This window comes from Meleagris gallopavo, chromosome 5 (genome assembly GCF_905368555.1).
Source record: "Meleagris gallopavo chromosome 5, MGAL_WU_HG_1.1, whole genome shotgun sequence".
NCBI lineage: Eukaryota > Metazoa > Chordata > Aves > Galliformes > Phasianidae > Meleagris > Meleagris gallopavo.
This window is the reverse complement of record NC_139408.1, coordinates 45061959-45087334: the sequence shown is the minus strand read 5'-3', so window position 1 is coordinate 45087334 and position 25376 is coordinate 45061959. Positions and strand designations below refer to the sequence as shown.

At 42.9% G+C, this 25376-nt stretch overlaps 1 protein-coding gene across 1 annotated transcript in view; it reads left to right on the top strand.

The window, feature by feature from the left end:
* Window positions 1–184: 184 nt before the first annotated feature.
* The window catches only part of PRIMA1 (proline rich membrane anchor 1), a 53703-nt gene continuing 28511 nt past the window's right edge, over window positions 185–25376 (top strand). The window contains exons 1-2 of the mRNA XM_085225548.1: window positions 185–405; window positions 6217–6367. Coding sequence (XP_085081674.1) covers window positions 313–405; window positions 6217–6367 — 244 coding nt within the window. The 5' untranslated portion in view covers window positions 185–312. The remainder of the gene's footprint in view (window positions 406–6216; window positions 6368–25376) is intronic.

Below are 25376 nucleotides of genomic sequence, written 5' to 3'. Positions count from 1 at the left end.
GCGGCCACGGAGCGCCCCGGTGGGGGGAGCCGGAGGGGCGGGCACGGAACGGCGGGCGGGGCGGGCAGAGGCCGGGGGGAGCCGCGTCGGGCAGGGCGCTGGGTTTTCCCGACCATCCCTTCCCCTCCCCACCCGCCCACCTCCTGCCTCCCTCCCTCCTTTCCTCCCTCCCTCTTTCCCTCCCTCTCCTCCAGAATTAAAGTTGGGACAGTCGCGCTCCGGGGATGGGTGCGAGCCAACGCCTGTGCCGCCGGCTCGCTCTGCTCCGTCCCCAGATCGCCCGGAGCCCGCGCCCCCGCCCGCCCAGGAGGGATGCTGCTCCGGGAGCTGCTGGGACTGCTCCGCTGCTGCTGGCCCTCCCTGCTGCTGCACTGTGCCCTCCACCCGCTCTGGGGCTCCGTCCAGGTAGGGCCTCGCTCAGGGGACCGGGTGCGACGGGCAGAGCTCCGGGCGGCGCCGCGGAGGCGGCGAGCGACGGTCCCCGGGTGGGGGAATCCGCGGCTCTGCTCGGCACCGCACGGCTCTGGCTGCGGGACCGAGCGGGTGAGGGAGCTGCTGGGCCCGCCTCGAGCCCCGGGAGCGCCCAACTTGCTGCGGCCGGAGCGAGGCGGAGCGGAGTTTCTTGAGCGAGAGCGTTTCGGTGGCGACGTGCACGGAAGATGCGGTGCTTCGAAGGGCTTATTTTTGGGAGTGTTCCGCCGTGAGGTTTTGGTGTTGGTTGCGATCTGAGGGCTGTTTGCTTAAACCTCAAATCGGGGTTTTCCAACTCCTCGCCGGGTGTCGGTGGGTGACCTTGGTGGTGGTGTGGGGTGAGCTGGAAGGTGCCCAATGGGCAGGAGTGTGTCGGGAGGGAGAGTGCCCGTCCAGCTCGGGGAGGGTAGCAGCGGCACAGCTCGACTCAAATGCGTCACTTGGGTATTTTAAAGTTTATTTATAATATATGTCTTCAGCCGAGTGACTGATGAGGCAGCTGAGTGCTGTTCAAGAACAGCACAATTGCAGTTTCTTGGAGAAAACACGGTGGAGACTCCGCATCTTTCACTCCTTGTTCTAAACTTAGTGACTCCCTAGAGATTAAACACAGATGTTTCAGCATCTCGTGTCTGCCTGAGTGACAAAGAAGATCTGTGCACCTTACAGATTAAAATGAGCAGAAACACGGCAAAACCAACATCTTTCATACTAATTCCTTCATCATAAAAATCTCAGCCAGCACTACCCTACTGCTGTCCTGCTCAGGTGTGCAGATTGCTGGCTGGAAGGCAAAGCTGTAGCTGCATTTTTTAAGGAAAATGCAATAGTGCGAGAAGAGATGCCTCCCCAAGTCCCTCTCCTGTAATCTATCTATCAGTCAAGCGGACAAAAAATAAATAAATAAAATATCTTGCATAAACATCTTAATGGTAAACTGCTTAAGTGACCGAGGTCAATCTTTCAATAGTAGTTACATTTATAACAATAACAAAGTCTCTGAGAACTGCAAAAACCAAGGGGTCCAGACTTCCCTTGCAAAGCTTTGTTGTCCCATTCTTCGTCTATGTTTGTGCTATTGCCTGCTGCTCTGTGTAAAGGCAATCAATAAGACTTTTGCTTTTTGCCCAAACACACACGTAGTCCAGGACACCCTGGCAGGTACCAGAGGGAAGGATGGTGCAAAATGTTCACCAGTGTGCCAACATGCTGGGATTGGAGCTCACTCCTCTTCGAATCTCTCCCATGGCTCCCTTCCCCCTGTTGAGTTGTAACCATTGATCTTATCATCAAAGTCTTCCTTTGAGGATGACTGACCCAGGGGTCCCATTGTATCCCTACTCTATCTACATCAGCCATTGCAGTTTCTCACTTCTTCCAGCCCTTCTCTATCCATTAGCCGTGGCATGGCCTCCTTCACCACATCTTGGTGCTGCTTCCTTGGGCCTTGCCTTGAGGCACTTAACAGAATCAGTCAGATATAAATCAGAGGAGCAGCATTATTCAAATACTTATGTATGCATATATATGTTTTTCTTAGCCTAATAGCCAACACGACAGGAAGGAAGGCATGATTCTGTCTGAAGTTTTTGACATAATTTAAAAAATGTATCAGTATGTGCAGTGATAAATGGTAGTGTCACGTCTTTTCTGGTTTTATAAACATGGATTTGGATTAACTGTGATGTGAATTATGCAGAGCCGCTCTGGGATTTACATGGCGTTGTTGAGATCTCATCTCTGTAGACTGGTTCCAAGAGGCAAAGCTCTCACCAACTCAGCAGGATCTTAGAGGTCTCAGTGACACTTCTCTTATCAAGCTTTCCTCCCCTTGCCTGGTTTGCAGTCACCAGAGAGCCACGGTCAGGAGACTGTACTGATCCACTCTTTCCATCCCACTCTGTAGAGCATGTTCATGGACTGCTGCTGTCCTGCAGGACTCTACTGGAGTACTCAGCTCCTCTGGCCATACACAGATTGGTTTTCCCACCCTGCACAAAGCAGAACCGAGCCCACTACTTCTGCAGGAAGTCTTGGATTAAGCAGAAATGTGACAGATACGGACCTCCACCGAGAAACTTCAAAAAGAAACCAATGTTTTCCACTTTTTGCTTGCTTTTCCCTGTGCATTTGTGGATCAGATTTTCATTGCCATGAATATTTAAAAAACATTTGCCTTTTTGCAAAGCATATTCACATCAAAGGTACAAAATGGTAACGTCAGCTCTCTCCTTATTTTCAGAGCAGGAAAAAAAATTGCACCCCCTTGAAGGCCAGCCAGCACATGCACCCAAGCTGACAAATGGCCAGATGAGCAGCCAGGTGCTAAGGAGACATGTCCATGGTGCTTACAGCACCAGGGCTGGAGAGTGCGGCAGAAGAGTGGGGAGTGCGCCCAGGGTCCAAAACTAACTCCTCTCCAGGGCTCTAAGTGGGCACTTATTAGCAGGACAGTCCAGAGAGGGATGGGGTTCTCTCAGCAGATCTGTTTTTCTCCTGCCAGCTCCTGTAAAAGCAGCTTACCTTGAATTACAGACAGTGGTAAAGAAATGTGAAGTAATTTATTTCATCATCCTCCAGGAGGATGGAATTTCTCCCCAAAGCATATTTCCTAGTGATTTGTTCTGCTTATCTTTACAAGATATAAGTAATATTCTTCATTCCTTTCATAAGAAGGCTAATAGACATCAATAACGTGGGTTGTTTTTTTCCCATGCCAAATGTCTTCTTTTTTCTCAAATCTATCTTGCTACCATTAGTTAATCTTCTTGCAGCAGTCCTTGACCATTTCTTTGCTCCTCAAGGCCACAGCCTCAATTGATGTCTTTCCTTTTCCTGACAGATTTCAGCTAACTTACAATATCCTTGCTCTTTACCAACACTTGAAGGCAAAATCTATGTTCCTGTAGGTATCTTCCGTCAACTAGGCATTGTATCAAGTGAAAAGAGAAGAGAACCAAATAGGTGTCAAAGCCAGTGCTCTCAAATTTCCGTTCCTTCCCAAGCATTCAGAATCTTTGTGAGGAAAGTAAATGATTCAGAGTGAGATATGTGGAAATATGTGGATATTTCTTTTTTTCAAAAATGTTATCAAAAAAGTATACAGGAGCAGAGAGCAGTTGGACATGCATAGGGTTAATCTTGTCTGCAAAGTAATTGAGAAAAATACACACTGGTTTCTGAGGACACTATTATCAGTCTAAGGTAGAAGAGCCTCCAGGGATTTAAAAGCAATCAATAGTCTAAAAAAAGATCGAGCAAGTCTTTTGGTTCTGGTTGATATTAAGTTAGACAATAATTCAGTGTATCATACCACACCAGCACCGTGTTCACTCATATACACAAAGCTACTTCTGGTCTGTGTATGAGGTTGGCTCCAAGACTGCTGAATGGTATTCTACCCTGGCTTTTTTTTCTCCCACTTTACTGGCTCCCATAAGACTGTAGAGAGCCATAGGGTTTATCAACCAGAGAACCAAGAAGGGAGTGATCATTAGAGCTGGGGGTTGATATTGCAGCCTGATCAGCAGTTGACTCTGGCAGAGCGATGCTGCCCCGCCTGCTGTGTGAGTGCTGCAGGTGCTGCCCTATGGATCCCAACTCAGAGTGCCCCGTGTGCCTTTCCTCTGGGTGAGCTGCTGGAAGCCTGGTCCAGCACACAGACAGCCCCACAGGAGCCAAAGTGGTACAGAGGAAATATTCTGCTGCCAGTGATCACTTTTGTGAAAAATAAATGCACCTACTTAGCAGACAGATTTATTACCAGCTCTGAGGGATTATGAAGCCAAGTCACTTTGATTCATTAGAGTGTTCGGAGAGTTTGTGTAAGTTCCTGGAAGCTGTCTGGGATGGTCTCTAACCAGCTTCATACTGTTACCTGGCTGTGAAGGGAAAATTGGAAAGCACTCGTGCTGAATTTGTCTCATCCTATGTTTGGTAATAGATGTTGACGTGCTGTTTAAACAACTGATCCTCCTGACTTGTGCCTCAGCAACGCATAGCTCTTTCTATTCTTTTCTTCCCTCTCTGTAATATTTAATCAACAAAGACCTACCTCTATTTCCCTGAGGCCAGAGCAATGCATCTTTCTGCATTTAGAAACCTCCTACACATGTGAACATGTCCTTGGTGCAGTGATGTTGTTTTAATTGCCTACATCTCTTTTTTTGCCAGAAATACGTGTAGGGCCTGTGTGCTTCCTGCAGTGGAGAATAGATGGGCTCTGTCCCAAAGCTGTCTGAGAAAGGGAGGTGAGGCCTGGGTGGGAGCGAGTAGAAGGCAAGCTTAGGGGGGAGTGGGGGGTGGAACGAGATAATTGCTAAAGGTCCCTTCCAACCCAAATTGTTATGTGGTTCTGTGAGACCCAAGTGACCGTGGAGACAGGCAACAGGGTAGAAGGAGCTGTCTGAAACAGGCCAGAGAGGCTGGAGTGAGACATTCTCTGCATGGCCACCATCATGCCATGGAAGAGAGCTGAGTAAGGAGAATGATAATAGGGAAAAGCTATTATGATTATAACCCTCCCAAGACCAAGTTTACAAGGCAACAGCTGAATGTTCCTGTGATTTTCCTTAGCTTCAGTGAGTATCCCGTATTTCAGGTTGCCCAAGGAGGTTGTGGATGCCCCATCCTTGGAGGCATTCAAGACCAGGCTGGATGTAGCTCTGGACAGCCTGGTCTATGGACAGCCTTGCACATAGCAGGGGGGTTGAAACTGGATGACCATTGTGATCCTTTTTAACCCAGTCCAATCTATGATTCTATGATTCTATGATTTTCCATTTGAATTTGAATCCTTTCAAAAAAAGGTTAACTTAGAGACCGCTGAGGGCTCTCCCTCTGAGTCAGAAGCTCTTGCAGTATTCCACAGATTCCCTTTTCATTAGGAACATACTCTTTTTCATTAGCATTATATTAGGAATTTTACAGTTACTGAATATCTTTATTTACATGTTCCTAGACATATAAATATTATTTCTGGTAAGAAAAATATGTATTTACATGTTCTTTGTCATGACTAGATTACAGTGCTGAATGTATGCATTCTGGCTAAATCATTGGCCAGTGCCAAGCCATGCCTACATGCCTACATTCCTTCAAGAGTGGTTACACTTGGGTTCTGCTTTGCCTCCTCTTCAGCTTCATTGATCACCAGCAGGAAGCTGCAAGGCACAGGCTGTGGCATTTCCATTTTGACCAAGTCTTCCATGCAGTCTGCAGATAAGTAGGTGGGGCTGCACCTCGCCATGGTGGGAAGTGAAATGTCTCCAAACATGAAAGGGAAGCTGGCAAAACAGGAGAGATCTCTGGCTCTTGGTTCTGCCATGAGGAAAATGAGAATAATCCTGATCCTAAATGTCTTGCAATTTTTATTAGCTCTCTTTGGCTTGCAGCAATGACCCTGTGAATAATGCATGCTATTAGATGGCTTTCCTAAGGAAAGAAGGCTTACGCAACCACATTGTCTGCCACTACCTGCCTGCACTCTACTCCATAATAATTCAGAAACCAGCCAGCCAACAGTCAGAAGTAAGGAGGTCTTGAAGATACTATGTTAAGTAAAACATAAAGCTGAGACATCATAAGGAAGCGATCTTGTGTCCTCAGTGATGAACAGCAGTGGCAGGAGCTCAGTTCTCTCTAGGGACTAAGGTGCCAATTGGAAACTCAAGTTCAAGGAGCATGTTCATGAAAAATCAGTTTTCTCTCTTTCTACTGCTCGTGCCATGACTTGTTTCTCCACAGATCACTCAGGGTGAACCCCAGAAGTCATGCTCCAAGCCTGTAGCAGATGACGTCCCGGAGAGCTGCCAGCAGATCTGCCAATGCAGGCCTCCACCACCGCCACCACCACCACCTCCTCCCCCGCCGCCCCCCAGGCTGCTGGTAGTGCCAGGTAAGTGGGCAGAGGGACAGGGATGCCTGGGCAGATGGGAGAGGGAAGGATGTGGAAGAGGGCACAGCGAGCCCATTTGTCATTTTCCACTTAGCAAATGCATGAAAAAATGCTCTCAGTGGAAATGGAGACCTGGTTTCTGATCAATGAATAATACTTGGCTTTTGGAGGAAAGCCAGAGAAATTCCCTCCTTTTATTGTATTATATATGATTCCCTGGCTTTAAATGGTTCACTAATGTGGTAGCCCTGACAAATTCTTTCCTATGCAGACTAAGCACTGTGCTTCTCCTGGATTTACATCACCTCCTGTTTTATCACATATGCAGCCTGGAGGTCCGAGACCCATTAATTTACAAGGAGGCAAAAATTCCAACATTCCATTCAGACCAACTTGGGTGGAAGGGGTGGTATGGACAAGTCCCCAGGCAGTGAGCTGACCCTCTGGCACTGCCTGTGTTGACTCAGTGCCAGGACCTGGGCTGAGCCCTGCAAAGACACTTCTAGGTGCTTGCTATGTCAGCAGAACTCCTTAACACTGCAATATTTTTGCATATTTGTCTCTCCCTGAAAGGCTGCCTATTAATTCTTTTCCCTGCTTAGATAAAGTCCCTTGGGAACAGTGTTGCAAAGTATATCTATTATCCTTCTCAGCGCTTCCCCTGAGGGAAAAGAAATCATTAGCAGCATCATTTGACTGTTTGTCTCTATCAGCTCCATCCTCAGATGTGTGCAAGACATGAGGAAGGCTCGCACATAGTTTTCAGCCTGGCAGAGGGCAGGCAGAATTTTGCAGCGTTTTCTGCCAGCAGCAAGCTTCGTATCTGTGCCAGGCTGCAGAAATGTAAGGCGAAGGCAGAAAAAAAGCAGTAATTTGAAACACTTGGAAAAGGAAAATCAAAGACAGCTTGAAAAGCAGAGATGAAGGCTTTTAATAGCAAGAGAAATCTCCTTCAGTTTACAGAAGAAAATGTTGTGGACAGTAATAGTGAAAATTGCCTTTATCTTTGTCTCATAGTCAGAAAATAATGTGTTTTATCACTGTTTTTTTGCACCTGGGCTACTCATTGCCCCAAGGGCACCACTCTTACCCATATGCAGAGCAGTGTCAGCATTGGTCCTGGGCACAGTGCTCAGTGGGAGGAGGTCTCTGCTCTGCTCTGCCGGGGAGGCAGCTGCTTTGCATGTATAGGAACTGTCTGCTGTGAGTGGGAAGAAAATCATCCCAGAAAAAAAATCAGTCTGTCACATGCTGTAAAAAGAGGAAACAGAAATCAAACAGGCCTGCGACTGGGATAGCCTGATGCTTACTCAGGCTGGATTGCCAGGTGCTAGCCCAGCTCTAAAAATGAGCTATATAAATCCAGATGACTAATATTTAAACAAGCTCTTTCATTTCAAATGCAATAAAAAAAATAGATTACGCATTCCTTTCACCAGTGAGCTTTAGAGTAGCAATCAAGTGCCTCATCTTGAAAGAGGCTTTAATTGTTATCGGCTGTCTAGGCGCTGTAATTTAGCCCATGTGTACAGCAAGTCCCATTCTTGTGAGGATGAGTGAGCCTTGTGGTTAAATATTGATGTTATGGACACCACTTTTAAACAGCATTCAGATAAAGCAGTAAAGGAACAAGACAAACCATTAAGTAGTTGATGCTAGGCTTGCACTTTGCACTTTTTCAGTGATTCAAGTATTGAAAAGGCCTCAGCAAAAAGAAGCAGCAGCCCAGGAGCCACAAGTTTGCTACTTTCACAAAGTACAACATCTGCACCATGAGGTAGTTTGAGAAAATGCTGCCATTGCCCTTAGAGCTTTGTTAGCCACAAAAGGCTGCAATCTCCTAGGCACAGCCCTTGGCTGCTATTTTTTCAATTGCACTGAAAGTTGGAGGTTTGTATCATCTCCACATGTTGTGGTGTGAGTCTAATGGTGAAAGCCAGTATGTATGTCTCTCTCGCCCTTCGGGTTACTACACACATTGACAGCCATCTTTGCATGTTCTGGCTAGTCTCCACCTGCTGTGGTGAAAAAACACAGAACACTCTTTCTGTGTTCTCCATCAATCCCACTTCAGCAAACGCTACTGAGATGTGCAGGACAACATTGTATGTGAGCAGCTGAATCCATCCCTGAAAGGATTTTGCTGTGTTTGAGAAAAAATCAGGACTTTGGGGAGCAATTACATTGCATTTAGTATCTTCTTAGACATTTCAATATTGACTGGTCTATCCAGTGACAAATTATCAACTCTGCCTCCTCCAGATATATTTATACAAAATCCGTTAAATATTATGAATTCCAGAATTCATGTATAGTTGCTGATAAATTCTGTGTTTATTCTGATGTATAGTAAGCTAATTCCTTCCACAGAAAATAAACAGAATCACATGTAACTCAACAGTCAGTCTAAATAAATGAGAAGTGGCAGAAACATCAACTTACTTGTATGGAATGTGTGAGTTACGTTTCATTGCGCTCTGAGGAGACATATCACTCATGAAGCAATATGAGTATGGGAAATTAAATTAGATCATTTGGTCCATATATTTCCCAGCATGGATAACTGAATTACAGACTGGTGAATTCAGATAATGACTGCCACCCAGACTGCAGGTCCCAGGAAAGGAAACACAAACTGTTTTTGTCTTCTCTCAACCACAGTCAGAGGCTTCCTTTTCTTATGTTTCTAACTGCTTCATATAGGCCACTGACATCTCTGATGTCCCTTCCAAACCCTGTTCTTGCTTTCACTGTACCTGCACTGCAGCTCTCATGGGACATTCCCCATGCCCCGCAACAGCATATCCATGTTAAGCAAAGGAATCCTGGTCTGCTGCAGTGAATACTTCTGCTTAACAGTATCTAACTGAAGGCGGAGTTGGCCACACTCATCTCTGTGGATGCTGGTTCTTTCAGTACTGCTAGGCTGGGGTTCAGTATCTCTTTCCATATACTGGGACACATGGGTCTTCACCACAAGTCTTTAACTTTTGAGTTTCCTATGTTTTATCCCAGGTGCTGTTTATTGGTGTCCCACTGAGATACCACTGCTTTGTTCAGTATATATGAGTGTTTCTTCGTGAGAGTTTTCAAACTGAGGAACCCTAGCCTGTATTAGAACTAGCTAAGATGCTTGGGGCTTTGCAAAAAAAGTGAGGACTGTTGGAGAGTTGAGCCAATTACAGTTCCTCCAAGCAGTCTGGCATCCTTATGTTTCTGCAGTCTCTCTCCTTATGCAAGCAGCAGCCCGCTCTTTAACCCATGCCTAGAAAACTGCTGGTTAATGAAGTGAAGGAAAAGCTCATGTGGCTGTGAGGGGCCTAAGGCCGACCAAGATTCTCAGAACCTGGCTTTTAATTAACTGTTTCTTATTTCCCCTCATCTGCTTTCCTCCTGGTTCCTGGCTTTCAGCCAAGGCTAAGGCAACGTGGATGGAGTACTTGTTTAGGCAGAATTTCTAACCCAGCTTCACAGACCCATGAGATGAAGCTAGTTCAAATGAAGTTGACCTGTCAAAATCTAAAACATTGCAGATGTCAACCTTTAAATATTTTGTGAGCACACAGGATTCTCCAGGGCCACTGCAAAGAAGAAAGGACTTCATTTGAAAGTAGAAGCCAGACTTTCAAAGGAGGAGAGGATTGACGGTAGACATCCAAGTAGAGACAAATACTGCAATCAGTATAAGTTTTAGACTGTGTAAGTTTTGAGGAAAAAAACAGTTCAGAAGTGACTTAATAAAAATGAACCAAGGAAGGGAAAAGAAGTCCAGCAGAAACACCACACTTGTTGGTTGGCAACATTGCTGTCTCTGCACATCTCCTTCACTGGGTGGAGGCATCCGTGATACTGCCATCCCTTCCCTGGGTGATAGGAATACCAGACCAAATATTGCTGCAGTTGAAATTTAGTGGAGGAAATGTGAGTAGAACTAGCACAACCAAGTTGGATATGAACCAGCCTTTGACTCGCTGGACGTACAAATACATACACTGATCCTGAACTCAGTGAAAGTCCTAAGCTCTCAATTGAGATAAAGCATAATCAAGCTGCACTGCAAAGCCAAAATGAATTATATCATTGCAGAGGACTCTAATCTCCAGGCTGTAATTGTACAGTTTGGTTTTTCAAGGTGAGATCTTTCATCTTGAAGATAATGCATCTCATTAATTAATTATTTGGACTGTTAAAAATGCCAAAACAAAAATGACCAACTGTAGTCAGAAAGCAACTTTTTGGCAACTGTACAAGCAGAAATGTATAGCTTAATTTCAAAAAATGTGCAGTGTCCCTTCAGTGCAAGTAGGAAAGCCAAAGACATTTGGATCTTTAAGGACAGATGATCACAATGTATGTAATGGGGAGAAATTTGGAGGACAGGAACACTCTGGAACTTCTCAAACTTTGAGTAGGTTTTAAAGCAACTAGTCTTGGAAGACTTCACTTGCTGACCACTAGCAACGTGGCCTTTCACAGCAGGAACTTCTTGTAGAAAATCATATGCTTCTGGGACATAATAAATGGAATAAGAAATGACTTTACCTTAGGCTCTTCTATGGTCTAAGATTCTAAATTCTGTCCCACCCCATGTGGGACAGAAAAATGACTTCAAACCTCAAACTAAGCATTCTCTCCAAACGAGTGTTTAAAAATGATAGCTAAACATAGTCCTGGTTCTCACTACAATGCTTCTTATACTACATGAGCATAGACACAGACAAGGTTGCCTATGCAATGCTGAAAGGACCTCTGGCCTTGGCAGACATCTGTGACTGTCCTCCAGGAGTTGAGTGGAAGTCATGATTGCAAAAGCTTCACTGAAATCCTTCTGGAGGCCATGTCATGGCTTAAAACATGAGGTACCAAAGAATTTGCTGCAGCTATTTGGGTGCAGCTCTTGCATCCCAGAGAGCTCTGACTTGAGGTTTCCTTCTGTGTAGGCCTTTTGTCTCAGGAGTGCTTTGCACTTCTGCAGAGAGCAGCTGTAAGTATAATTGTGGCCAAAGGAATTTATTTCCCTTACAGGAGAAAGATGCTTTCCTCTGTAATTCATACAACATACCTATTAGCAAAACTGAGCAATAGAGGAAGAAAACTACAGTAACACCAAAAGTGGAGAGGTGCACAGACTCCTGCATCAAAAAAATTGAAGTAATGATAGCTACTATGAGAGAACATTCTTTCTAGTATATTGGTCTAGATTGTGATTTTAAAATGCAAGCTGAAACAGGAAAGCCCTTTCAGTTTTGGTAACACAGCTGTTACACTGTGAATTATACTCCTGTGTGAGAGCTTTGTTTATAATTTACAGTACAAAACCAAATTCAATTCTTGTCTTCTCCCAGATACACTTTCAGTTTTCTGAAGGGTTGTGATTCTAAGAACTTGCAGTCGGATTTTGAGGCTTACAAATCTAAATTGACATCCAGTCATGCAACCTGAAGACACAGATGATGGCACATGTCAATTCAAGTCCAGGTTCACATCATGTTGACTTCACATTGCAGAAACTGCCTTCCCAAGAAGCGCAGAGATCAAAATGATTAAACTACTAAGGTGGAATTTAGTAGAATTCACACACCTAAATCAGAAATGCAATGCTTAAGTTTCCTGCTGTTGAGGTTTAACACTGTAAGCAACTGAGTACCACACAGATGTTTGCTCACTCCGTGCTCTCAATGGGACATGAGAGAGAACTGAGGGGAAAAGGAAGGAAAAAAAAACAATAGTAAAGATAATCATATACGTATTTACAAAATAAATCATGCATGATGCAGTTGCTCACCACTTGCTGGCCAGTGCCAAGCCAGTTTGTCCCCCCAATTTTATAGTTGATGCCATACGGTATGAAATATTCCTTTGGCCAGTTTAGGTCAGTTGTGCTAGTTCTGTCCTCTCCCAGCTCCATATGCTTCCTCCTTGGCCCCTTGCTGGCAGGACAGTATGAGAAGCCAAAATGTCCTTGGCTCTATGCAGCACTGCTCAGCAACAACTAAAACATCAGTGTGTTATCAACCTTGTTCTTTTCCCAAAGCCAAAACATAATATCATACCACATACTGTGGAGAAAATCAACTCTGTCCCAGCTGAAACCAGGACACCTGCTTAGCAGTGCAGGTATTGGTAATTAAAATACCAAAGACACAAAGATTTCAGAATCCTGGTATCTTTTTGCCTGTAGCTCAGTTATTTCTAGTGTAAAAATAAAAATAAATATAAAATAATAAAATAAAAGTCAGAAGTTCTTGTATCTGAGTCAAAATGAGAAAAATTTTCAGGGTAAGCAAATTTCGTAAGCAGCAATGAAATATGATGTTTGAAATAGCATACATCCCAGATGCCCAGACTAAGTCTGAAGTGACTAGGAAGCAGGTAAGACTGGAAAAGAGTCGTGGTAATAATTGATAGAATTCTGCTGTCAATTGTGTACATAATATCTCATATTGGGCTGTTGTAAACTCTCTGTATCTCTTTATAAAATACTGGTTGGATCACAGTTATTTCTAGCTTCCGTTGCCTTCCCAACTCAGAGTTTTTTCACCACAATAAATTCTGAAATGTTTTGTCAAGGCTAATTTTTATTTAGGCAAGTGATGAATCTTCCTGCTGCTCTGAGACCTTGCAGATTTGTTTTGAATTTTTCATGCAGTAATAAATCCATGTTATGGAAAAATCCACTCTCTTGAAAACGTACTTGTTCATACATTTTCCAGTATTTAAAACTAAGAGCCCCAGGCCAGATTTTGCAGTGCAGAAAAGTGAGAGTTCTGTTATCTGTAAGCTAAAAGTATTGTCTAATTTAGAAACAAGAAGCAGTAGATATTAAACTCATTCTGCAGAAGAGCAATCCCTTCTGCTTTGATATGTGTACTCCAAAAGCCAGATTTTATTTTATTTTTTAAGCAAAAGGACTTGGCAAAACTGAAGATGTTAATTCCTTGTGTGGATGGCAGTCCATTTGTACATGACTACCATTTCATTGATTAAGAAGATAACAAATCTTCAGTGAAGTTATTGATGAGTCAGAGGCTGTTGAGATACAAATAATTGTAAGTTCCCATGCCCGTGGCAGTCTGGAGTTGTGCCTCATCTTGACAAGCCAGAAGTAAACTCTTAATTGGCACAAGCTGTGCTGGCAGCAAAGGCTAAGCAGCTGACCTTGGTAAAGCAAACCCACAGAAGAGTATGTTCTCGTAATGTTTTTTGCATTATCTTAGTTATCAATTTAGTAAAGAAGTGTTGTGCTGCTTATAAAATCACAACTTACGAATAATTTTTAAGTCAGGATAGCAGATCAAGAAAACACTGGTCTAGATGTTTGAGTTCTTATCCTGAAGCGAGTACATAGTGTCTATTAATGTAGTAAAAATGTCAGTTGATAACTGATACCACTGCCAAAAATAATCATTAATAATTATGAGATAGTTTAACACTTGCACTAATAAGTCATGTCACATATAAATACTAGCAAATTGTGAATACCTAATTGTTATTAAAATGAATCAATTTTTCATTTTGAAGAATGCCTTTTAAACAGGGCTGATATTTCATCAGTTCATTAGCAAAAAATGTTTTACCCAAAGGTTTGTTCTTTAGCTGGACTTGTTGAAGGTAGCCAGTGGGACAGATTCTACTGAGTCATCGCTGGACATTTTCACTTCCTTCCGGATATAATCTTATTTCACAGCCAGTATCGAAGGAAGTTACTGTCAGCAGAGAAAAGGGAGAGTTTGGTTTAACCCTCAGTTTGATTTAGCAAGCAGCAGGTGCTTTGTCTTCATTCTTCAGCACCGGCTGCCAAGTTCTGTATGCTTCATTATGAAGTGATGGTCGACAACATCTCTGCAAGAGTTTGTCTGCTCATGCAGGTCTAGATTTCTGTGTGAAGATAGAGGAAAGTGCAGGCAGTGACCAGTACCCAATTTTCTTACATTTGTGACTGTGAGAAAGGCTGTGCCTTGTCTTTTGGCTCTCAGAGAATTACGAATGTGCTCCATGTGGTGACAAAGGCCTTTCTGTTGGGCATTTAGCATGGTGAAATGACTGATATGTTAACAAGCTGTAAATGCAATTTTAACTATTTTGGATTTTAGAGATAATGAGTAAGATGGTAAATGGAATTTTATCTTACTGAGATTAAGTTTACTTCTGGTTTGGAAAGCACTTTTAGTTCCATTTTGCTCTGATCAAGTAAGCAGTTTTAGCTATATTTCCCTTAAGTGAAACGCAAACACACTTTGGATAAGGAATCCAAGTGCACTAGGTGTGGAAATAACTGGTCTTACAGAAAAATGTTAGGTGATAGCTGTAGCCCTTTCAGTAATAACTGAGCCACTGAAGTGATAAAAGGAATTAACTGTTATGTCTAATAAGAGGTCTACATTTATATAAGTGGTGTACACAACAGTATCTGCTACATAGTCAACCAGCTGTTCCCTTAAACTCAGACATACGACTTGTAATGTATTTCTTTTCAAAATAAACTCTTTAGAGCCATCTGTAGTCATAAACCTAAAATGTATGTCAAGTATAGCCACTCTCCATACAGTATCTGAACACCCTACACACAACCCATTAACTTTTTAGAGATAGACACAAACCAGTGCCTTAGAAACTGCTGCTACTAATACATGAGGGAAATATCCTGAGTATTTCCAAGTCTTCTACAATCTGTGCTAGGAAATTCAGCCTGCAGATGGCTGAAGGTGGTTTTCTATTTGCCTTCCCTGAAGGCATGAAAGTTGAGATCGCGTCAGTTCCAAGCCATAAGGTTTGTCCAATCTTTGCTGTTGTCTGGGGGTTCCTGAGCTCTTTAAAAAGACAGTATCTATGAGATAATATCTTAATCATAACATTAGTACTGAATTCTATTTGTATTTTATGGCCTTGGTGTCTTTGATGGCACCACTCAAGTAAGTACTGCTCAGCCTGAAGAATTTGTGCAGATCTTGTCCTTAATTTGATCTGTACGTATAGAAGATTATACAAAGAAAATCTGTCATTTTTATGTGGGATTGAATCTGCTTGTCCTGAAGTATCTCCTTAATCATTCTCTGGCAAAAGACTGGTCATCAGTGCAGGGGCTTAGACTTCTAAAATCATGTGTCAGCTGTCTGGATTTCAGTGTACAGCATCCCGCCTTTGAAGGGCTGTTCACTGCAAGAACTGAAGGATGAATAAGCTTTCAGAAGACTTCAGGGCAATGTATTGTGACTCCTGCAAAAGAGGTCTTGCCTCCCTGCAGGAAGCATCAAGAGAGTCCTGAGCACTGCTCTCCCTCCACCTCCAACCTGCTGGTTGGATCTCAGGAATCCAGCAAACACTCAGAGCTATCACGTGTGAAGCTTACTTCTGTAAACTTTGGATTTGAGATGGATATCAAGCACTGAAAATTATTATTTTTACATGTCTGCATGAATGTTGAGCACTGATGTGGAAATCTGCTAATACAGTTTCAGGTATTAGAGCACTGCAATGGCAAAGGCCACTGGACAATGGTTAGGTGTTTTCAGGCCTCTTTCCTGAATGTGAGGAGATCACACAGTTTTCTTGGGCAAGCAGGTGTTCACAGGCAGTGATTTTCCCTTTTGAAGCATAGCTCATGCTTTCTGCACACTGCTTGCCACTGGAGAGCTGGGCTATGTGTTTGTGCAATGAAGTGGATGGTACAGCACTTGCTTATGTCTGTGCCTTTCAGCAGTGCCTCTGTTCTAAAGAACTGAGAATCACTGTCTTCAGGTCATGGCTGTGCTGTTGTTGTTCTGCCCTAAACCACTGCCTCACTGCTGTTCTTGCTTGAATACACAGTTGGTGAAGAGATCGAGGAAATGCAGCTGGTTGTTAGGGAAGCATAGTACCTCTAAGGGTAAAATTATTTACCCCATTACAGAATTGGAAAAGGAATAACTGTGCAACCATACTTTTTATTCCTATACCTTGGAACGCTATGGAAAACTTGGACCACTGTGCCTGGAGGAGAATCAGAGGATGGGGTAAAGATCTTGTAAAAAAAACATTTTTTTAAAATCACTGAACAAGGAAGGAAAGAGCTGAGGATGGGGGGGTCTTTCTTTAGAGGGATTTCTGTTCTCATGGGACAATACCTCAGAAAAGAGAGATTGGCTCCTCTATAATAAAATGCAAAAGGTTAAACCGAAGCTTGTATATCTATATTCAGGCACCCAAGTTAAAGCATCCGAGTGCTCAGAACTTGCAGAAATCAGGTCACTTTCTGAAATAAATTCCACAATACTAATTTAACAGAAAATGTTCAGGCATTTGTGACCTGTTTCTTGGAGGCATTAGATACCTACTAATCTGATCAACTGCTGCATTTCAAAAAGCAGGCCATCGAGTACAGGAACATCTGCCTGAACGATGGCTGTCATGCACTAGGACTCTGTAAGGGTGTCATCCTGCTCTGTGCTACTCAGCCTGGTACTGGTGCTGGTCATGGACAGCAGGGAAATGAGATGGTACACATGAGGCTTTCCAGAATGACTGTACTCTTGCAAGGAGATTGCCTTGCAAACCATAGACTTCAATTCTAATTTGCTTAGGACAGAAACTGATAGTGCGTAATTTATCAGGCTAAAAACAATTCTATCCATTCACTGAGGGAGAATCAGAGAGAGAGGGAGAAACAGCATCTCATCAGGAAACTGCTGGTTAGAAAAACATGTGACAGAGGGCAGTAGCTGACATGAGTGCCCATTGTAAAGATAAATGCCAGAGCAGAGCGTTAACACAGAAAGTAGCTATGATGTAATCTCCTTAAAAGCTTTTTTTCCACAAGGCCTTTAAATGCAACTGCTTCTCCAGATCATGCTTTAGAGAACAGACTCTTCTTCCACAGTCACTAACCCTACTCTCCTCCAAAGGACTTTGGCATCTGAAACCATGTTCAGCTCCTATTTGTGGAGTCATGCCTCAGTTCTGGTGGGGCTCATCAGCTAGATAGGATTAAAGCTGGCAGATCTGGTTCTCAGCTTGTTGATTGCTTGGAGCACAGACTTTCACTCCCTAATCTATTTTTTTTTTTTTTTAAACATTCTTCTATTGCTCTGCACTCTGCATCATCGTATTTCCATAAGCATGTAGGACTCTAACCTGAAGAGCCATTCTTTCACTACAGTGATGTTAAAACCAACAGAAGTTTTCTACAGGATTAACATGAGCCCTCCATGAATTCCCTACTGGATGCCCACGGGTCTCTGCCACACAGAAGTTCTGGGCATAGCATCAGTATGGGGCAGAGATCTGACTATTTCCACCATGGAAATGCAGTTATTACTAAATCCAGTGTTTCTATCTGAGTCCCAAGGAGGAGTCCAGAATGTAGGACTGGCCAGGAGTCAAAAGACATTCTGTTTTCTGGCTTTTTCACCAAGCTGTAGCAACTTTGGACAAGCTGCTTCATTTCAATGTGCTTCACTTATGCCTGAGCAACCATTACATTCATCTGGTATTATTTTTATTTTAGTACTAATGACAAGTTCATTTTTCAGAGAATTCTGAAATCTGCCAGAAAAAAGCAGGAGAATGTGAGGTTACTGAAGACAGCATAGTAACATGAGGTTTTAGTGAAATCTACTAGAAAACCCAAACGAATCCATGTTCAATGACCTCTAAAGCTTGGGTATCAAGCACCACACTTGGAAGTCCAGCATAGCTCCTCTCTCTTTCCCTGGCTACATTCAGGCTCAGCTTTTTTCCACCCGAGGTTACAGTCCTATTTCTTGCAAAGAGCCATGACCTCCATAAAGGTCCTGCAGAATTGCTTTTTTCTTCCATTTCTTCAAGTCTCATACTCCAGGTCTGTGCACAATACTTGTATGATTCTTGTTTCAGAGGGAAATTATTTTTAGAAAGGAGGAGAGAACTAAACAAAGAGGTGAACTGAGAGTGCAGAGAAACAGCATCTGCAGTGTGAAAGCTGCAGGGAAGGGAATTTCTCCAGCATTATCCCACACATGTTTTTATTATAGCAGAAGTTCCCACTGCATAGTGATAACAGTATCCCCTTTAAAACTGTAGTAGGAACATATGCATAGAGCAGCTGCATGATATAAAGTTGTCTGCAACATAATGTGATAAACAGAAGAATCATCTGCTCCAGGAATAGCTGATTTCCACCAGTGTTATTTAACCTAACTACTTGAGGGAGGCAGTAAATCAAGACAGGCTTTCTGCTGAGCACACTACTATTGCCTAGTAGCAGTTGTTTACCTGACTAGCTCATAGCTCTCTAGAAATAGCCCTCAGTTTACAAGCAGCAGTAAAAGCACAGTACTACAGAGAACTGAAAAAGTAGGAAAAAAGATTGTGTGGAATTTTTGTGTACATCAAAATCTACTGCAAATTTAGGGACTCTTATTTTGTTTAAGCCAGTCTATTCATTGTATACAGTGGCAGCCATAATCCAGAGATGAGGATGCTGGGACAGGACACTACTGGTGTAAAGGAGTTCTTCAGTCTTTCCTTCCTGGGCAGTATCTTATTCTGTGTTGGCTCGCTGTGGCAGCATCTCAGAAAACAGATACAACATAGCAACTTCTTAAGTCAGTACTTTTTGGGTACTGACATAATCCAAATCCATTCTGTGATGTTTGGATTTACTGAAGATGAACTTGTCCCAAGTTGACTTCGTCTGTTATTGAAGTTGTCATCCATTCCTGCTTTACGTTCCCATTGTGTTGGCCCAGTCTCTCAAATTAATGATGGCTGCTAACAGATCTGGCTTTCTGTGCTGACCATCCTGCACAAAGTTTACCTCTCCAACCAGACAACAGCACATCTCTCAGCTTGAGGAGAAAAGACCCGAGAACTCATGGCTTTCTGGAAATTTTGTATTTTAGTGCATTTACTGGATTTAATTCACTGTTTTGGGTACTGATTTAAGTACTTTAGCATAGTGCTCTTTTGGAGCTTGCTGTTTCTATGCAAGAGAATTGAGGGAGAAGCAGTGGCAGAGCTGGAGCCACATCCTGAGTGTTGTGCCCATCAACATCCATGTTGGATATTTAAGAGTCTATGAACCATCTTGTTCCCTTAAGACAGTCTACTTGCAATATCTTCTCTGTGCCATTTCATTACACCTGTAAGATATCTGCTCTGACAGGGGATTGGACTAGATGATCTCCAGAGGTCCCGTCCAATCCTTACAATGCTGTGATTCTGTGATTTCTCCAGGGGACTGTAGCTGCCTTGGGGTACTGGGGTGGGGAGGACAGTCCATGGCCAAAGCTCTTCAGCCACCAGCTAGATTGATTTGCTTACAAACATGAGGCAAAAGAGCAGCCTTATGGTTGATGTGGCAAAATCCAGGTTGTCTTTCTGCTGAGCAGTCAGGAGGTAGAAAAGAGGAGGCAAAGGTTGTTTGCAGGCTGTCCCCAAGGCTGCATCCAGCAAGCTGTGAATGGCCTGGCCCAGCCTGTAGGCCTGCACTGATCCTAGCAGTGCCACTGGCCTGTGGTTTGATGTACTCCCTTACCTGCCTTCTGGCAGCTCAGGCATTGCCTGCTAGCATATGTAGGTAATAACTGTGAAGGAAGGTCAATGAGATGATATCTGGACCTGCCAAGGACACAGTGAAGTGCATCCATTCATATCTTACAGCTTCTGAATCTTCAAAATGAATCATTTCAGACATGTGGTTTGTTTTGACATGTTCAGCTTGTGCAAGGAATCTCAAGTGCAGGGCAGAGGGAACAGGAGTAACAGCAGAAGATCCACTGCAGTGCACAAGTGCTTTTTACTCTGAGGGAGCACCAAGGCCCTCATCTTCTGGTCAGGCTCATTTCTCTCATCCTCCCAGGAAGTATTCTCCCTCAAATCCAGGAACTTCATTGAACAAAGCCCAAAGAGGACAGAACTACTCATTTTCCTGAAATCCATTTTAAAAATAACAGCTGAAGATCTATATTTGTATTAAAGTCTAGTAGTACCACAAATTTCATTAGATGGCTCTTTGTGAAAGATTTGTTTTCTCCATGCTGGCTGCCTTTCCCTGTTAGCAGCCCTGAGTGCACACAGTGTATTCCTATCATATGGACTATCCAGACACATCTGTAACTGCTCCTACATGACAAAATGCAGTGACCAAGCCAGAGACACTTGAGCTTACACTGACTCACAGATCTCTCCACATTGCCCTAGGTTAGGTAACAAATCCTTCATTCAGAGAGCCCAGAGCTGCCAGAGATGCTCTGCATCCCAGTGCAATTGGCTGGAATTAGTAGCTTCTCCTTGTCTTATAAATGGAGATTCCAAAGCGCAGATTAGTGAGTTTATCAAAATAAGAAGGCAAATAAAAGTGAAGTTGAGACTAGAACTTAATCCTGTCTAAGCTAGCAGATCAACAGGTCCTAACGTACGTGACATAACATATTGGTCAGCAGAAACACATTGCCTGCGTTCCCAGTTCTTTTCAGTTTCCAACTAAGATTGATAAAACATTTGAGACCCTTGGAACATGAGCCTGCTTTCAAAACACAATCCAGTGTGCTTCCAGGCCAGCAAAGTAGAAGAACATGGCTAATTCAGGCAGCCCTGCAAGAGCGAGAGAAGTGTTGCAGGCATAAAGATGGCTGGGCTTAGCCTGTGGTGAATATACAATATTAAAAATGGGCAGATGTCTCATAAAGATGATTACACCAGCACTCTTGACCTTTCTGCAAGAACAGAAATAAAAAGCAGGAGGAAAAACAATAAGCAGTTTTGATTTATCTTGAAAGCACTCTTCCTTTTTTAGGCATGAAGTCACTATTGCTGTAGGGAGGTGAGGAGGTCACCGTCACTCTTCCACATCATGTCAGCATGCACTCACCAGCTGCCTGGGACTGAGCCTGTAGCAGGCTGACACAATCAGACCCCAGCCAGAGACACTTCTCTGGGACTGCACGTGGGAGATGGGTCACTGCTCCCTTGTCTGTTTGCTGTCTCATCCTTGTTTTGTTCAGCTGACTGGCAGTGATGGCCAGGGCAGGAGGGATGACTGCTGCCTCCCTCCTCTCATTCACTGGTTCTGTGGAGGGCTGAGGCCCTCACAGAGCTCTCTGTGGTTAAAAGCACCCCTTACTCCCTCTTGGCAGGTTCAGGGCTGACACTTTTTGGATGTAGTGGTGTTCTCATGCAAAGAGTAATTAGCCTACAAGTAATACTAGAATGGAAAGTAAGAACCCTCAAAGTAATTAATGGCATTTCCAAAATCTAAGGTTTAAAAAGCGTAGCCATGAGCACTGAAGATAACATGAGGACATGTTCAAGGAGTCCAAGTCATGTTTCAATATTCTGTTGTAGACAGTACATGTTATTTTTATATCATGCACACAACCCCTTCACGGAGATCCAGAAAACATGACTAAGAACTGCTTCATCATTAGTTTTTGTTCGGTTGGTTTTATTTTGTTTTAAGCAGCTGAGGACAGTTTTGAGAGTGACCTACTCTAAGATTTGCTAAAAAGAAAGCAGATATTTCTTCATAATTTCATGGAAGTTTTATTTCCATTTTCCTCCCGGTATTTTTGTGTCTGGACTGTCTTCTTCAGTGAAGCCCTCTGAAGCTGAGCTAATCCTTCCTGGTGTAATACTATAACAGGACAGAAAGGACCACAACAAGAGCAGGATGACAAAGCATCTGGCTACAGCAAAAGAGAACAAGGTCAAACACAGCGTAAGAAGAAATTAAGGAAAAGAGCTGCTTACCTTTAGAAGGCCTCAGGCAGGCAGGAATCTCCAGCAAGAAATACCCTTACCTCCACTGCCAACACTTAAATGAGGCCTGGGAAGAGGTGGATTCTGGCTTCACCCCTTCCAGTCACTCAGCTGCACTGCCTGCACCTGAGCTCCCCTGGGTTGGCCCTGCCTTCCCATCAGGTGCCCAGTCGCTGTTTCAGGCTGTGACTTAGCATTTCATTTCCACTACACCTAGTATGCCCATTGCTAGCTAGATCTCTATGCATACAAATGCTTGCTATGTTAGCATTAGAGTTGAAGCTGCCTTAATACTGAGACTTGCAGACGAATTTAGTCAAAGAAGGCAAGCATGTGAGATTTTTCTGGTGCTTGAAGGGTTTGCAGGATGCCTTTACTCTCAGTGTACATTTTCATTAGTTTGTTATCTCAGAGTTAGTTCCAGCCACCCATAGTTGGTCTGAAATGGATCTGTTGATTCATTGCGTTGATACTGTCTTTATTTAGTCTTTGGTGCTGTTTGGAATAAGGGAAAGCACTGTCCCTCTAAGAGTAAACCTAACCGAAATTTGTATTTCCTGACTTTTAAGGCCAGAAGGAAAAAAGGCATTGTGCTCATGTGGGCTTCCCAGAAGCAGAGTGTTTTCTTGACTTGATTGTTATTTTAAGTAAATCTCTGCAGCTGGATTTGGACTTCTTTTTGGAGAAATGAACAGTCTACCTTAAACTAAATTTTTCAGTGAAATATTTCACCAGAGTTGATAGAGTATTGTAACAGATAATTACCCCTAATGATAATAATTATCCTATTTCTAATCTAAATATGCTTATCTCCACTTGTAGTGGAGTACATTCCTGAATGATTTACAAACTGTACCAGTATCTATTCCTATATTTTGGGAGTATAAAAAAGAGTTGCTAAAAAACAAATTATCTCAGTAGCATATACAGTTAGATTTTGAGGCACACCAGACCCCTGGCTTTTAGCTTAATTCATATGTTCCAAACATACTGTATAGCTTTATAGTTTCATAGTCTCAACATCAAATGCCGTCCCAAAGTCTAAGGTTATCATACCAGCTGTAATACATGTATTTACCAAACCAGTACTCTCCTCAGAAAATGTCTGGCTAGTTTGACAAGATGTGTTTTCTTAAATCTTTGCTGTTTAGCATCAGTGACTTATTTTAATACTTTATTAATTGAATGAAGTATTCAATATTTAACAAGACTTCTGTTGGGATGACAGCCTGCAGTTGCTTTGCTCAGCTTGCTTATCTTCAAAACGTCACAATTTTCCAACTACTTTCTACCCAGTGGTTTGTTCAGTGCGCAGAACAGCGCCTTAGGGCCTAGGAGAAAAAGAACATTTTCCTCAGGTTGCTTTGCACTTTGAAAATCACTTTCTCTGTTCAGCTGATCTTGAGACCAATGAAGAGCAGACAGGAATTGGTCAAATCAGGAGGTGTCATGCCCTGAGCAGCTGAAGCCAACCATGTGAGATCAGCACTGGATGCCAGGGAAGCAGATGTCAGCTCTTGGTAACCCCATAGTGATGATGCAGGGACTACCTTCACCCGGGGATGTCCTCCTTTCCTGAAACAGTGCTGTGACTGACAGCAGTATATGGTTCATTGTTTCTTTATCAGACAAGGGAAAGGATACAATTTAGTTCTGGAACAATATACCATTTCTGTTTTATAATAGATTTAGAAGAGGATGCATAAAGATGGAGGCCTCAGGGAGCAGTTCAGAACCACACACTCCAGTGATGGAGACATCAGTGTCTTCCTAACATTGACAGCCGAGTGTGGGCCTTTCAAAGGGACACTTCTCTGTGCCTCACACCTGATATATGGGGCATCCAGGTGGGCCAAGCTCTGGTTTCCCTTATGTTCAAGAGGATTAAAGCAGTTCTGCTCTTCCTCAGAGGGTAATTGTGAAAAGAAATACATTGAAGATGAATATATGTCACAGTAAGGAGGGCAGTATAACTGCATACTGAAGAAGGTAAAAGCAACCACACAATCAGAAGCATACTGGGAATAGCGGACATTTCTAAGGTTACTTAGCATTGCAATAACAAGCATAGAAATATAACATAATTTTTAAACCTGTATAAAATCACCAGCAATTAATAAACAGGTTTTGATGACTTCCAGAGTTGTTTCTCATGTTTTTCTGAGTGCCTGGTCTGGATCAGTGAGGACAGGAATGGAACTGGGTGAATTAAGGGTCATCTTCACATTGGCAATTCTTATTTCCTGTCTTAAATAGCTACATTTAAGCTGTCAGGAGACATTTTCACTATTCTGTTCCAAATGTATCTGTTTATTCTCCGTGTAAAAATACTGTAATAAACAACCAAGGAGCATGCGCTACTCAAGCAGGTAACAGGTGTTGCTTTAGGCCCTTTCTTTGCCATTTGTTACCCTCATTTATCGTGCTGAAGAGCAACCCAACCTGGTCTCACGATCTTGGTTTACTCTATGACTAGGTTGGTTGATCCTGTCTTGGAGGAATAATAGGAACTAAGTACAAAGGACCCTACCAGTCCTATTCTGTATGATTGTTATCATATGCATATACATTTCATTTGATTTCAGTGGAACCATTTCTGTTTCTTGGGGCAATATCAGGAGGGTAGAGTTGGCCCTGAGTATGTATGCTCCTGAGTGCCAGCATTTTCTTATCTTTGAAATGCTCTCTGTTCTGGAATGTTAAAAAGATAACAATATTTAAATCATTCATAAAATATCAGGTCATATCAGAATACAATACATAATTCCACCCCCCAGTGGAAACTAATTCTGCAGCATCACAGTAAGAAAGTAAAAATTTGGTTGCTGAAATGGTTTGGAAGTAGACTGTCAGAAGTGGAACCAGGAGCCATTAGTTCTACAACTTACTTGATTTCTCAGCTTCCTTTTGCTATATTTGGTTATTTCCTCTTCTTAACTGAAAATGCAGATTTAATCATTCCCATTAATTGAGTCATTATTGAACTTCCTTTAGAAGGACCCAACATCTCATGATAGTTATGTGGTTGAGTACACTGAGGAAAGGGTCTCTTCCCCCTTTGCAATAACCGGTGTTGCTCATGGCATTGTCTACTGCTCACCATCCTTCAAGAAACAGGTGTCCCAGAAAGTATGGGAAAAGGAATTTGGCCCTGGAGAAAAAGATTTGAGCTAAGTGCCACCAGTAGTATTTCTGATTCAAAATGTTGCTTGTCTTGAGTAGCATTAAATACGCAATTCTAGCCCTAAATTGAATAAGAAAAACGTAATAACAATCGCTTGTTTTCATGAGTTAG